The following is a 14516-nucleotide window of genomic DNA, read 5'->3' as shown; positions in this document are numbered from 1 at the left end:
CGCCTTGGTAGTTTCGGAGCAACTTGACAAAAATATTCAAAACATATTTATGTTTTGAAAATATAAACATAAAAATTAAAATTGTCACATTGCATTTCTGAGGTAGAAAAATTTTACTTTTTTTTATAAAAATATCTGCGCTTTAAAGGAGTACTGACACCAAATTTAGAGGCCTAAATAACGATATAATTGGCTTCAGTAGTTTGTACAGATTACCCACAGAAATTTTTGGAGCGATCCGAGGCTGGAAACGCATCAAAAATCGATTTTAATTGCCCTGGCCGCGAACTATTACAAATCGGCAGCACTAGCGAAATCGCTTAGGGTGTGACGTCAGGCTATCCGCGATTTTGCGGCCGATTCAGCATGACGTCATACAGTTGTTTCCGGAACCGGAAGCGATAGCCTGCGCTGTTGTTGTGGGCGGTCTCGCTTCGATAGGAGGTTTGGCTTGGCTGCGGTACCGCTGTGAGCAAGGCTTGCGAAGTGCGCACTTCACGTTTCCGCGCAGGTATTGCCATCTCTCGACCGGTCGGCGCACCGCCCGCCGCGCGCCGCGGGGGGCCGGTCAGCGTATACGCTTGCATCGCGGCAGATATCTGATCGCCGCTTTTAAAATAAGCCCTGATAACAATCCCAAGCACAATTTTTCACCACACTAACACCTACTTTCTCGCATGTGGAACTTCATTTTAACGATCAGATTGATTCAGAAGAGCAGCGACAAGCGGTTGCTACCGTCTTGCTACCGTGGTCTGCGCCGGATCGAGCCGCTGAGTGTCCGAGCTGGCAGGCGCGGCCGGCGTGTGCGCGAACTGTTTCCGAAGGCAGGAAACGCTTCACGATTGCCTGCTTTATCCATTTTTTGCAATTAAACGCGCGGGATCTACAAATTCAGCTCAGCGATAGTCGTAGTTGACCATGGAGCAAAAACGGTGGGCGGAGCGACGCCGACGACGCATCGCATGCACGCATCGGGTCATGTGTCTCAAATTCACGCGTACGACTAGTCGTGGTGACAGTCGTAACGATCAGTCGCATGCGAATCGAGTGTACAAATCGTACATGTGTCCAGCGCTTTAGTGTGAACCGCGTGCAATCCGTAGCAGACGATGCAGCGAACGTCCCTGACGTCACGGAGACCATGACGTCACGGAGACCGTGACGTCAGGCAGTCCGCTTGCAGGCTCTCCTTCGAACGGCCATTTTCCCGCGCGGCGACCGAATTTGAAAGTGGTTGCAATAAACGTGCTATAATTAATTATATGTTGGTGGCTGACGCCTTTCGGTTCGATTTTCGTAATTACTGGGACCATAGGTATTCTTTACAGCATAAAAACTGAAAGCGAGAAATTTCGTGTCAGTACTCCTTTAAAGGAGTACTGACACCAAATTTAGAGGCCTAAATAACGATATAATTGGCTTCAGTAGTTTGTACAGATTACCCACAGAAATTTTTGGAGCGATCCGAGGCTGGAAACGCATCAAAAATCGATTTTAATTGCCCTGGCCGCGAACTATTACAAATCGGCAGCACTAGCGAAATCGCTTAGGGTGTGACGTCAGGCTATCCGCGATTTTGCGGCCGATTCAGCATGACGTCATACAGTTGTTTCCGGAACCGGAAGCGATAGCCTGCGCTGTTGTTGTGGGCGGTCTCGCTTCGATAGGAGGTTTGGCTTGGCTGCGGTACCGCTGTGAGCAAGGCTTGCGAAGTGCGCACTTCACGTTTCCGCGCAGGTATTGCCATCTCTCGACCGGTCGGCGCACCGCCCGCCGCGCGCCGCGGGGGGCCGGTCAGCGTATACGCTTGCATCGCGGCAGATATCTGATCGCCGCTTTTAAAATAAGCCCTGATAACAATCCCAAGCACAATTTTTCACCACACTAACACCTACTTTCTCGCATGTGGAACTTCATTTTAACGATCAGATTGATTCAGAAGAGCAGCGACAAGCGGTTGCTACCGTCTTGCTACCGTGGTCTGCGCCGGATCGAGCCGCTGAGTGTCCGAGCTGGCAGGCGCGGCCGGCGTGTGCGCGAACTGTTTCCGAAGGCAGGAAACGCTTCACGATTGCCTGCTTTATCCATTTTTTGCAATTAAACGCGCGGGATCTACAAATTCAGCTCAGCGATAGTCGTAGTTGACCATGGAGCAAAAACGGTGGGCGGAGCGACGCCGACGACGCATCGCATGCACGCATCGGGTCATGTGTCTCAAATTCACGCGTACGACTAGTCGTGGTGACAGTCGTAACGATCAGTCGCATGCGAATCGAGTGTACAAATCGTACATGTGTCCAGCGCTTTAGTGTGAACCGCGTGCAATCCGTAGCAGACGATGCAGCGAACGTCCCTGACGTCACGGAGACCATGACGTCACGGAGACCGTGACGTCAGGCAGTCCGCTTGCAGGCTCTCCTTCGAACGGCCATTTTCCCGCGCGGCGACCGAATTTGAAAGTGGTTGCAATAAACGTGCTATAATTAATTATATGTTGGTGGCTGACGCCTTTCGGTTCGATTTTCGTAATTACTGGGACCATAGGTATTCTTTACAGCATAAAAACTGAAAGCGAGAAATTTCGTGTCAGTACTCCTTTAAAAACGGCAATAAACAATTGTGTCCGGTAGTGTCGTAGTGTCGCCATTTTTAAATGACCCATGCCGTGTTTGAAAGACCGACGTGCTTGTGTGTTCATTCAACGCATGACTAGTTCTCTGCTGACGTAAGCTTCATGCGCCAATGCTTCGCTGACCATTAATACAGCCGAGGTCGGCCGCTAATGTGTACTTGAATAGTTGGGGCAACTGTTTTGATATAGTCGGCTTTCCGAATGATTTGGTGAAGGAGGATCGAGCTCTAAAACTCTTTCAAAGCATCGCAGACGTTTACCATGAAGGTATTGGCACTGGTTAGGTAAGAGTGTGGATGCTGACCTTCCGTCAGACCCCGAAGTTAAATGTGTCTTGATTTGTGCCTTGCAGCGGTGGCAAGGACAGCTGTTTCAACATGCTAAAGTGCGTCGAGAATGGCCATGAAATCGTAGCCCTGGCGCATTTAAAACCGAAAGACTGCGGTACGTAAAAGTTTGCTATACCTCACGAGATGCCCTGTTCCTTATTTGCCTTTAAAGTTGCGGTTGTTGGATTAACCGAGCTTCGACCCGCATTGGTTGTTTGGACTGGGCTTCTTGAATTGTCCGTCCTCTATCCATATCGCATGCATGCGTGTAAATTTAATAGAATAATTACCTTTGGCCAAAATGTACTTAAGTAGTAAAAAACGCTTCTTTGTGGAAGGAGTGGTATCGGCACCAGTGAAGTGACACTTACCCACTGAGGGGATTGGCCAAAACTGGAATTAAGAACTGAATAACGATGGAATTAAGACAGCTATAAAATGTAAGCGCTAGTATATTCATTAATGGAAAGGAAATTGAGGAGTTGGCGCTGCTTTTGTGGTTGTCGTTTTCTTTTTCTGTGGCACGTACCTACGTAGGGGGTTGGCCAAGAAACGACGTAAACAGTGAGCAGTTAGGCCCGCCTTATCCAGATGGCGCCGGCGCCGCACTCACCACTACTGGCCTTTTCCAGTTTCGGTTTCGCCGTAGACTCCCATTGTACGCTCGAGGTGCGTCGTTACCAAAACGGGTTAGGCATGAAAAAAAGTCATCGTCTAATATTGTGGATGCAGTTGGAGCTCGTGTTCATTGTCGCGAAATGGAACAGAACGTTCACGGAAGCGCTCCAATGTACAGAAGCATGTGAAGTCTCCAGCGCGGCACCACCAAGCGTGATTCAGTCATTCGCTCAAAACAGGTTTCCTCCATAGGCCCCATGTGTCGCACTTGTCGCATGTGTCGCACTAGGCCCCATGTGTCGCATGTGTTGCACATCAGACAAAGTGTGGAAAAGGAGAGAAAAAAAAAATGAAGGAAGCTCACACCAACACGTAAGACTTGAAGGTAGCGAAGCTGTACGCAACCTTTCCGACGGTTTCAGTCCATGATCGCAGCCGATTTGCTTCTTCTTCGCGGCCGCAACGACCTTTACTCCATCATTGCTGCTGTAAGTGTGAGCTTCCTTCATTTTTTTGGGAGTGATAATCATTGGGCATCAACTTGGAGGGGCGTACTGTGTGGCCTGTTTTTCTCGTTAAAAGCAAGTGTTTCTCATTCCGACAAAGTGTTGCCACGGTTAGGGTGAACTCTGGAGTCTTTCTTGTTCCAACCAAGACAAATGTATGTCAAAGACGCGGGGTGGTAGTCGCGTGGCACGCGTATACGAGCACTCTGCATTTTCTTGGTTTTTTTTTAACTGCTGGGCGGTTGCTGCGAGAAACGCGCTCACATGCACTCAGCATTTTCTTGGTATTTTTAACTGCGGGCTTGAAACTCTAACGATTTGCTAAACAACTTCACTGTTAAAAAATGTTACCTGTTACAATTGTAACCAATAACATTTTTTAATAGTGAAGTTGTGATGCTCACTCAGGGCGCGAACTGAGCATACGTTCTGATCCACAGTTAAATGTGGATCAGAACGCATGCTCAGTTCGCGCCCTGAGTGAGCATCACGTATCTTGCGAAGAGTACTCTCGAGGACACCAGTACCTGAAATCTTGAGCGATGCATGTCGTTGCGCTGGTCGTTGAAGTAGATTATTCGAATGGTACATTTTCAGCGTAGTCCAGTGCAGAGGCACAACTGAGGCTGCACGAAATGAAAGTTTGCCACTTGACACAACTGCGGCACACGAAGGAAATGTGGGCTAATCGCACGTGCAGTGTGCAAGCACACAATTCTGGTCTCTCAAATGGAGCCAAATCCTTTGAAATCCTGTATTTGCCCTTACCCATATTTAAGATGACACTGACATTTGCCAACAATTTTTCGTTGTGTACGTCGCCCCTTTTTGAGAGGCTTCCATAACAGATATCATTGAAACCTGCTATTGAGTAAGTTAATACTGCCATGAGCCACACCTTCTGTTTTCTTGTGTGTTTTTTTTTCCAGCATTTGGCTGCGCTCGGCTGTCTTATCTGTGCTCGAAGCAAAGTGTGTGTTTCCTTCCATATCTTTTGTATGCCTTACAGGCTGTCTTCGTTGATAACGAGAGTGTTTCGCCCTGTAATCACTAAACTAGAACGTTCTTTGATCGCCAGTGTTCTCAATCTAATGCGATGGTTCCAGTAAATATAGTTTCGAAAGATAGATGCTCATAGGGCATGCGCCATGGCGTACCATTCGCCGACGACTGCCTGTGCACATCACTCTGTTAACCGCCTCTTTGACGTCTTTAAGTTTATTGTGGAGCATAAGTTCACTCCAATAAACCTTATTTACTAGGGGGAACCTGCATTGTTCTTGGTTTCATGACAATGTGGTGTGGCTGAAAGACCGATTCTGTTGTATATCCAATAGATGAGCTGGATAGCTACATGTACCAGTCCGTCGGTCACGAAATCGTCGGCCACTATGCCGAAGCCATCGGTCTGCCACTGTTCCAGGGTGAGATCACTGGCAAGCCTTGTAACCAGGGGAGCACGTATGAAGTCACTGAAGGAGACGAAGTTGAAGACCTTTACAAGCTGATGTCTAAAGCTAAGGTGAGTGTAGCAAACTATAGCAATAGGGTGCAGATATGTAATGTGATTTCTCTCATTAACTGAACAAGGTGCCGTAACGCACCGAAATAATTAAGCCGGTGCTTGTCAAGGTTGTACACATTTGTACTCTTGTGCTACAATTCACGGTTCTAACAGAAAATGCAGGTAGGTTGTGAAAAAAGTTTTTCAAATGTGAACAATAGAACTTGTGAAAATCTTCTTCTGGCAGCATAATTTTCATCCTTTGACACTTGAGAACATTCCCAAGTGTTACCCTGAGTGTTACCCTGGTGTATAGGGAAAAGGAGGTGGGATATTTGGCACGACCAACTTTACTTCGGACCTGCCCAGCCAGCGGCGAGCGCCTGCGCCGTGTCTCGTTTCGCGCCCGGCCGCTAGGGGCGCTTTTACGCACTGTTGCGGCGAGCGGCAGCTACTATGGAGTGCGTGCTCGAGCGCTAGTAGCAGCGGTCTGGCGTGGGAATTCGTGTTTAATCACACTTCAGTTAATTGATTCGGTAATTCCGAATAAATAAGTAGCAGTTTTACGGTGACAATCCCTGAATGAATGGTTTTTTTTTTCTGTTTAAGCGTGGTAAGGTGGGGCGGGGCCACTTGACTAGCTTTCCCGTTGTGAGATGCGTTGCGGTGCGCACGACATATTTGGTTTCGTGGTCTCATATGAAGTGATGACGAAAAGAAATAACATCTCACGTACTGACAACGGAACTGGCTAGCTAACCAAAGTGTACAGGTTCATACTCGCAGGTGGAGGTTATTCCCGATTATTATGTACATTGGGAAGTTCATAGCATAAACCAAACTTAGGTCATAAAAGCCTCCCAGTAACTCTTTTTGTCATAGTAAATACAACAAAATTGAAGCTTTCTGTTGAAATTCCTCATGAAGTGTAGCAGATTTTTTTGCTATAAGGTTGCGGAGGAATTTTCCAGGCTCGGAAAACAAAATGCAAATTCAAGCACCAAAGATGCCAGTTACAGTTTTACATGCACTAATAAGAGACGATGACTTGACCCCTTCTTTGCGAATAAATCTGGAAATTCTTAATTGCGAGTGCATGTGAAGTGCATGTGAACAATGACCTGCTACACTACTAACTCAACAACGATGTCATTTTAAGCTTATTTACAGGCTAATTTTATTTACATACACAATGCCATGGTTTAAGCACACAATGCCACACTGTAGTAAAGTTTTCAGAGCATTAATGAACGCTAGTATTGCACAATCTTTTTAATTTTGGCATTTTTTTTTCAAGAATTCCTTTTCGTTCACAACCCTACACTTCACTTGAACAATGGAGCACAGTAGTAACATTTTCGCACTTTTCTTGAGTTTGGTTTTTCCGCAATCCTTTTCCCTTTGCCACTCTTGGTGGCCGTTTTCTCCGCAGCAAAATTTGTGAAAAAACGTCGGTTGAACTTCTCCAGCACGAGCTCAACCACTGCCCTCGTATGACTATCCGTTGAGCCGTCGTCGCTGAAAAGCTTGTTTTCCAGTGCAGCTGGTAGCATCGTCTTCACAAACAGTGCCATCGGTTTTTTGTAGGGTATCACAAGTTCTGCGAATGCTTGGGCCGCTCTTTCCATACACAGACGAATTTGAGGAACTGAAGCCTCGGATAAGATAGCCCACCCTGGTCCAAATTGAAGATCACCGCAGTGGCAGGTCCAGATGAGTGAGGCGCCTTAAGCCGCTCCACGCAGAGTGAGCACTTAATTTGTTCATCGACGGTTCTCTTACGAAAGCCCGCTATGAGGCCCAGTGTGGTGGCCTTAATGCTTGGAACTGGATAATCTAAAAAATACACCAATAAATTTGGTGTGAACAAGAGAGGTACACTCAGATGTTAAGACAGCGCACCGCTGCTGGTTGCTATTTCACACCAATCGAACATAATAAAATATGATAACCATGCGCAGCGGAGCATTCTAGATTCAATCTGTCGCGTTCGGTCGAGCGATTAAAGCGCATAATTACAAAAATCAAACACAATTGTGAAGCAAAAAAATAAAAATAAAATGAAGGGTGTTCTCACCTTTCTTTGAGATTGTCTTCATTCTATCGAACTTCACTGACGGGGAACTCGTGAAAGGAAACATTCGTCACCTTACCTTCTTGAGATCTACAATAAGGTACATCGTGCTCCTTCAAAAGAAAAACTTCCTTCATAGGACTGGATAAGCTGTATTTTTCATGTCTGAAACTTTGTGCTTTACGTACAGCAGACGCAACTTACATTCCACGCCGCGTCTGCAATTGCACGTTCTGCATGGCTGCGCCCTTGACTGCGGCGGCCGGGGCGGAGGAGCAGCGGCAGCGAGAACGACAGGGCGTAAGTAGCGCCAATCCACTCGCAGCGGCAAAAATTATCCCTGCGATGGCAGTGCTGGGGCCGCGCTCGCTGGGCAGGTCCGAAGTAAAGTTGGTCGTGATATTTGGTAATGGTCTAACTAGTGTCGCATGATGGAGGCGATGGGAGCAGTCATAATTGATTTTTATCCAACTGGCCGAACCGCTTCCACTCACTGACTAGCCAGAGTCATTATTAATAATTACCAGCGACTCTGGCTAGTCAGTGAGCGGAAGCGGTTTGACCAGTTGGATAAAAATCAATTATGACTGCTCCCATCCAGTACAGCAATCCTTGCTGGCGTCGTTCCGCAACTGCAAACGGACCAGTCTGTCTTCATTTTACCCAACCGGATAAACCGCTTCCGCTCACTGACTAGCCAGAGTCACTGGTAATTATTAATAATGACTCTGGCTAGTCAGTGAGCGGAAAAGGCTCGGCCGGTTGGATAAAAAATCAACTATGACTGCTCCCATCGCTGCCATTATGCGACACTAATTAGACCGTTGCCAGACATGTTAGGTGTGCTCAGTAAAACCTTGAGTTCGTTTCGTTTCACCTCTTGTCAAAGAGTGCTTGAGGGGTGGGGTACAGCGACGACACTTCAATTTCTCTGTCTCTTTCTTGTGTTTCAGGAGGCAGTCAGTTATGAAGCCGTCTCTGTTGGTGCCATCTTTTCCGACTACCAGCGAGTCCGTGTACTGAACGTGTGAGCTCGGCTTGAATTGCTTCATTATGCTTTGCAGCATTGCATGCGTAAGTTCTTCTGGTCAGCTTTGCACGAACACACACACACAGACACACACACACCTTTTTCTACAAGTACATAAAGCAAAATTTCAGGTTGAAGGTTCCACCTTGGCTGAAGTTTGCATGGGATAAAATCCTAGCCTGGCATTTCATTGGCAGAAGTTGATATTTGCGAGCCAGTTTGCTGTGTTGCCAAGATTTTTTACCATTATCATGATTTTCTGGAAACTAGTTATGGTCTTCTTTGGGTCATGACAGTGTCTTGAGTGACAAAAAAAATGCAGGGTTTGTATCATTGTAGAGTGCACAAGAGAGTACAAAGCTTTTCACTGGGCTCCCAGGTGAAAATTATAATTTTTCTTGCTGGATTTTTTCTACTAGAAATATTTCTAGTTAGAAGTAGGCAGAATTTTCAGCAAGAAATTCACTTTTAGCTCATTTCTAGCTGGATTGAGACTTTTTTCCGGCTGGCAGCTATTACTTCCAGCTAGCATTTGTCAGTCCAGCTGGACGAAAAAAAACCTGCAAGCTGGAAATAATCATCTCTAGCTAGACTAAGAATTTTTCTAGTTAGAAGCTGTCAATTCCAGCTAGAATCTATAAATCTAGTCAGAAATGAAGCTGGAAATTATGGTTTCTTGCTATAAATGCTCTTTCCATTTTCACAGGGGCTCGTGTGGGGACAATTAATTCTTTGTGCATGCTATGAATTGCATGCTGCTTCCATGGCGCCTTAAATTTCCAGCACAGTGCTTGCCACATGACGGTGTAGCTCACCTTACTGGTCGATCAGGTAACAGAGGGAATGCTGCCTCACTGATTGCGACGACGGCAGGGATTAGAGTGCACCAAGCTAACCTATAGCTCTTGCATGAACTTGGAAACTTGTGCTTACCGAGAGCTCCATTTTAAGTGCAGAGCACTTTAGGGGCTCGCCTTGTTGTCGTAATTCGCTTGCTCGAGCCAAGTAAAGCCACATGGCGTTCCGTCGTCACGGGGTAACCCAGAGTCTTCAAAATCCAAGCGGTTTTATATAAGCATTCGAAACTCGTGAACTGCTGGAGCTTGTCATACATCTCCCCGTTGTTTAGCGCAAAGAAAACTGCAGGTACATTTGAGGCAAAATATACGTAGTTCATTTAGTTGGGAATGCTCTATGGGTTGGTTTTTATGACAGTAGGCGAAAAAAAGTGGCAGTGCAACGCCGGCACGTGTGGGAGGAAAAGCAAGCACAAAAAGAACAGAACTCCGACTGGCACAGTTTCAGGCAGGGGGCGTGCAAGCGCTGCGAAGGCGGGAAATTTGAATTGCATTGTGTGGTAGCACTGAGCGGATAACGACGCTGGAGCCCATTATGGCGAATCACTGCTCTGCACTTCCGACAGCTTTCACATTGAGTGGAACGGCTTTAATTTTTTCTCAGCATGCCTAGCAGGCGAGCTCAGAGGCGCACCGACCATGACTTCTAACTGATGTTAGAGTTGTCATCATTAGAGCTGCTACTAGTTCCTGATTGTATTTCTCTCCCTTCCTACACTACGGGTGTGTGTGGCAGGTGTGAGCGTCTTGGTGTCACCATGCTCGCCTACCTGTGGCAGCGGGACCAGGCGCAGCTGTTGAAGGAGATGATCGACAGCGGCATCCACGCCATTCTCATCAAGGTGGCAGCACTGGGTGAGCCTCGTTCTAAGGGCATGCCCTCCTGTTCCTGCGAATGCGTCCACGAAATCCAAAGGGATGAGTGGGTGTTTGATGCTCTCGAGTATTTGACTGCATTGTCCTGCATTCTGTGGTTGCTTAAAATTCTGAATATTGATTTGGTACGAATGCTATTTGAAGCGACCAGAAGGCCAAGGTGAAGTTTACGAGTCTGTTAGTTTTATCTCTTCGGACGAAGCCTGTAGTCTGGATGGAGGATCGATCTTATGCAAGTGGTATGTAATCTGTAGAATATTAAGGTGTTCAAATATTAAACCTCTTAGGAGGAAAAAAATGGTTGAAGTGCACTTCCGGGAAAAACATTGGACGAGCTAATTGAGTTAATAAATGCTGGAAACATACAGGTTGGACAAGTATGCATGTGGTTCACACCTTGATGCACGTATTGTTGAGCACTTCTGGAAAGTTTGCCACAAATGCATATGTGATGATGGTGCCAGTTAATAGTCGAAAGCCATATCCTTTCCGCATGTCGGAGTGTGGCGATGTTGATGGAAGGGCTGAGATCTGAGGGCGCCTGTCGGTATCTTCCAATAACAATTGTTCGGATAATTTGCTGACTGTGTTTGGTGACAAGGGCAGTCACGACATCCTGTTTATGCGTGGAGATGTCGAGAAATTTTGTAAGTGTTGGAAGTCTAAAGTACGGCTCATTTGTTGCCACAAGTCAGTGAAGTTCTGAAATGCAGTTAAACCTGGATATAACGAACCTCTATGCTACGAAATCCTGGCTTTAACGAAGTTTTTCAATTCCCCATTGAAGCCCATGTGTTTGCGGCCTCTATGTAATGAAGGCGTTGTGGCGGTTAACCTTGATCTAACGAGGTTGGCAAGCTGAACAGTCATTGTTTTTTGCACCTTTACTGAAAAACAGGCCGGAGAAATAAACTAATTTGATGAATTATTATTCATCAAATTAGTTTATTTCTACTGTTCTGACCCACCTGCAACGAAAACGTCTAAAATCACCTAAGAATGAAATTTGTCATGAGGATGATGATGAACGGCTAGTGCCGTCCCGTGGCTAATGTGGCATCCACTTCTGGTTTTGCCTGTGTAGCGTGACACCCCACCAGGTTGCAAGAGTAACTACACTTCACTTTTTTTTTTTTCACCTGCAAACTACTGTGTGTTTCCGCACGTGAGGGTGGTGTTGGTTTGAGACTCCAGTTTTGAGGTGCTAGGCTATCCTGTTGGCATGTACTCATGCATCTCCATTGCTATCTGTGGTATCGGTTCATTGGTGATGAGTTCTGCTGCCGGAAAACGAAAAGTTGTGTCCTTTCAAGACAAGCTCTTAATTTATTAATGCTGTCTCCACTGGTGAGAAAGCAGAACGTCGCCACCTGGTAATGTATCCCAGCTAGCACCCCCTCAACAATTTTGAGTGTGGTAAAGAGCATCAAGTTCATGGAAAAAGGTGCCCATTAAGCACGCGATTCGTCCTTGAAACGCCTTAAGACACCGAAAAATGTCAAAAGGCAAAAGTGATACTTAATTTACGTTTGTGAGTACGGGGGTAAGGTCACCTTGCTTCTTTGAAGCGCTGTGTAGTGCCTAAGCTCACGCAAAATCATCCGGCGCAACTCGCGCAGTTTTTCAATGCGAAATTAATCCTTGAAGGGTGAGTGCACCTTCACTGATGTCTAGCATTTTGGCTTCGTTTTGCTTCATTACCACAAGCCTCAACTCAAAGCTTGCATGTAACGAAACATTACAAATTTTTGTCAACTTCTTGACATCTAGGTTTATCTGTACTTTAATATTTCCCCACTTTTAATGTTCGAATCAAAATTATTCAAAAAGGGAGCCCTTCTCATTTCGGAATATTTGTATACGTCTCTGAGAATCTTATCTTTCGTTTTCTTCTACAAAAGCGTAGCAATATAATTAGGACATACGTGGCAGTGAACTTGTAAGAGAGGTAAAATACAATTGTTCTCTCAGGAGGAGGGGTTGCTATTTTTTTTTTTGCCTGCTTATTTAGTATTTCGGAAGAAAAAAATGGAGGAAAACAAAGGTGTCGTATTGTACTGACTTTTGCGGGGCCCATTAAAGAATATCAGGTGGTCTGGATTGCATTTGGACTTTTGGCATGAACTCCAATCGCTGCTTGGACTGTTGCCTCAAACAAGCTGCCTATTATTGAGCATGTACGCATTTGCGTGTTCAGGTCTGGAACCACGCAAGCACCTGGGGAAAAGCCTGTCTGACATCTATGACCACATGCTTCTAATGGTAGGTTAAACCTGCTTTTTGTTGCAGGGTACTTCATTGTTGCTCAAAACCCATTTGGACGATGCCTCTCAATTGTAGCTGCTTGCGGTGTGCCTTGATGCTGATGTTGAGTAGCAACACTCGGTTTTGAGGCAGCAACACATCGAAAAGAACTTTGAAAAACGGGTTCAAATGCAGAAAGGGTCACACTGCTAACGGTTTCTGCAGAAAGGATGGGGGGAAGAGTATACGTGTGTTTGTATGCAAACGTAATTGTAGGACCGAGTTACTGCAATATAATCCACAGGAAAATGCAGCCGGCAAAGTCGTGTCAGGGCTGCTCTGCTTGAGTGCTTCCAGTAGTCTTTCATCTCGTACATCCTTAATAGACAGCTGTAAAAAAGTGTTCCGCATAAGTTCCACTTAGCAAGGATTTTGTCACGAGGTGGTTAATTGCTGCAACTTGTGTGGTTTTATTATGCCTGCCACTGAGAGTTGCGTACGCAATTCAGCAATGACAGAATTGTTTGCTGATAAGGATAGAAGCGGACCGTGTGAAGTTCCCGCTTTTTGAAAATCAGCCTAGTAGCTTGCCGCAAGTGTAGAATGATTGCACTCAGTGCTGAATTGTATGTGACCTTAGCCTTGTTTGCTCATCAGGAAAAGAAGTACGGCCTCAACGTGTGTGGCGAAGGCGGTGAATACGAGACTGCCACCCTTGACTGCCCACTGTTCCGGAAAAAGATTGTCATGTAAGCAGAGAGCCTTGTCTATTTCCTCCAAGCGTTTGAACCCCAGTGGGCGCATGTTTAAGAATTTATCTTCTTGTTGGTCAAAAAAGACCATTGGAAAAGTGCTTCGGCTGTCCATATAAATATTAATTTTTTTTTTTTTTGCTTGGCTTGAATTGTGGTCTTTACGATTGAAATAACTGAGCAAACACTGTTTCACCAAAAGCTTGACCTTTGCCAATCTCCGTTTCAGAGACGACAGTGAAGTGGTCCTTCATTCAAACGACGCGTTTGCTCCTGTCGCGTACCTGAAGATTAAGAGGCTGCATTTAGAAGACAAAGACAGCGACCTGAGTGAGCGAACTCACAGGACTTGAAACATTGATCCAGCACCAGTTGATAAGCACATGAACGCTTTAAAAAAAGAGTTGGTGCAAAAAGCGTTTGCTCATCTCGTTTTTTGTGCGTGCCGAACTGTCATAAAGACATTCATTCCATCGTGCATTTAAGGTTGCAATAAAGATATACTTCGTTCTTGTTTATTTTCAGGGGTGAAGTTTCGTTATTTGCGTATTAATTTTTTTTCTCATTGATTTTGTGAATGGTTTATATTTAATACCACGATGCCACACAACCTGCTGCACTCGTTACTAATTCACATTTGGGCCGGTGGTAGCAAATACTAGTTGTGGTTCAAGCTGATGCACCGAACTAAGCAGATGCTGGCTGTCAAAACACTGTGGCCAGTAAATGCCGTTTCATGTTATGAATGAAGTAGGCAATCATTTGTACTGCAAACACTGCTGCCAGTCGCCAGAAAAAATGCAAGGGAGCTAATGTTAGTGTGTGGTATGTGTCATTCAGGGGTGCATATGAAATCTACATGTCATCTCTAGCACTGTGCACAATGAAGACCTTGTGCTACCATTCTCATTCGACTGCGTACAGGGCTCAGTTCTTACTTGGAGATGAAAATGTGACGTAGCCTGTACAGCCTTTACAAATGCTTCGCCCCCACTACATTACCTCCTATATGACAAAAAAAGTCGGTACCCTCCCACTCCAAGAAGGAAGATCACCACCGAAGCTGTGATGCATGATGAATGAATGAAAAG

General features: G+C 45.7%; 1 protein-coding gene across 3 annotated transcripts; it reads left to right on the top strand.

Moving 5' to 3' along the window:
• The first annotated feature begins 2631 nt into the window (after positions 1-2631).
• Positions 2632-13943, top strand: LOC144143545 (diphthine--ammonia ligase). 3 transcript variants are annotated; one of them, XM_077675327.1, is made up of 8 exons: positions 2632-2902; positions 2988-3079; positions 5426-5610; positions 8620-8693; positions 10290-10408; positions 12627-12691; positions 13331-13422; positions 13655-13943. In XM_077675327.1, exons 2-8 carry the CDS (start codon positions 3013-3015, stop codon positions 13776-13778), a joined length of 726 nt encoding a protein of 241 aa, XP_077531453.1. In that variant the 5' UTR covers positions 2632-2902; positions 2988-3012; the 3' UTR covers positions 13779-13943. The 3 variants fall into 3 exon arrangements, with proteins under 3 accessions (XP_077531453.1, XP_077531452.1, XP_077531454.1); XM_077675326.1 differs by having other exon boundaries at positions 2633-2919; XM_077675328.1 differs by lacking the exons at positions 2632-2902; positions 2988-3079 and adding an exon at positions 3908-4070 and having other exon boundaries at positions 5512-5610.
• Positions 13944-14516: the final 573 nt, after the last annotated feature.

The sequence above is a fragment of the Haemaphysalis longicornis genome, unplaced genomic scaffold (genome assembly GCF_048455015.1).
Source record: "Haemaphysalis longicornis isolate Haplotype H1 unplaced genomic scaffold, Haemaphysalis longicornis Haplotype H1 scaffold_6, whole genome shotgun sequence".
NCBI classification, from domain to species: domain Eukaryota; kingdom Metazoa; phylum Arthropoda; class Arachnida; order Ixodida; family Ixodidae; genus Haemaphysalis; species Haemaphysalis longicornis.
Note: the sequence above shows the minus strand (reverse complement) of the source record. Positions and strands in the feature narration are given on the sequence as shown.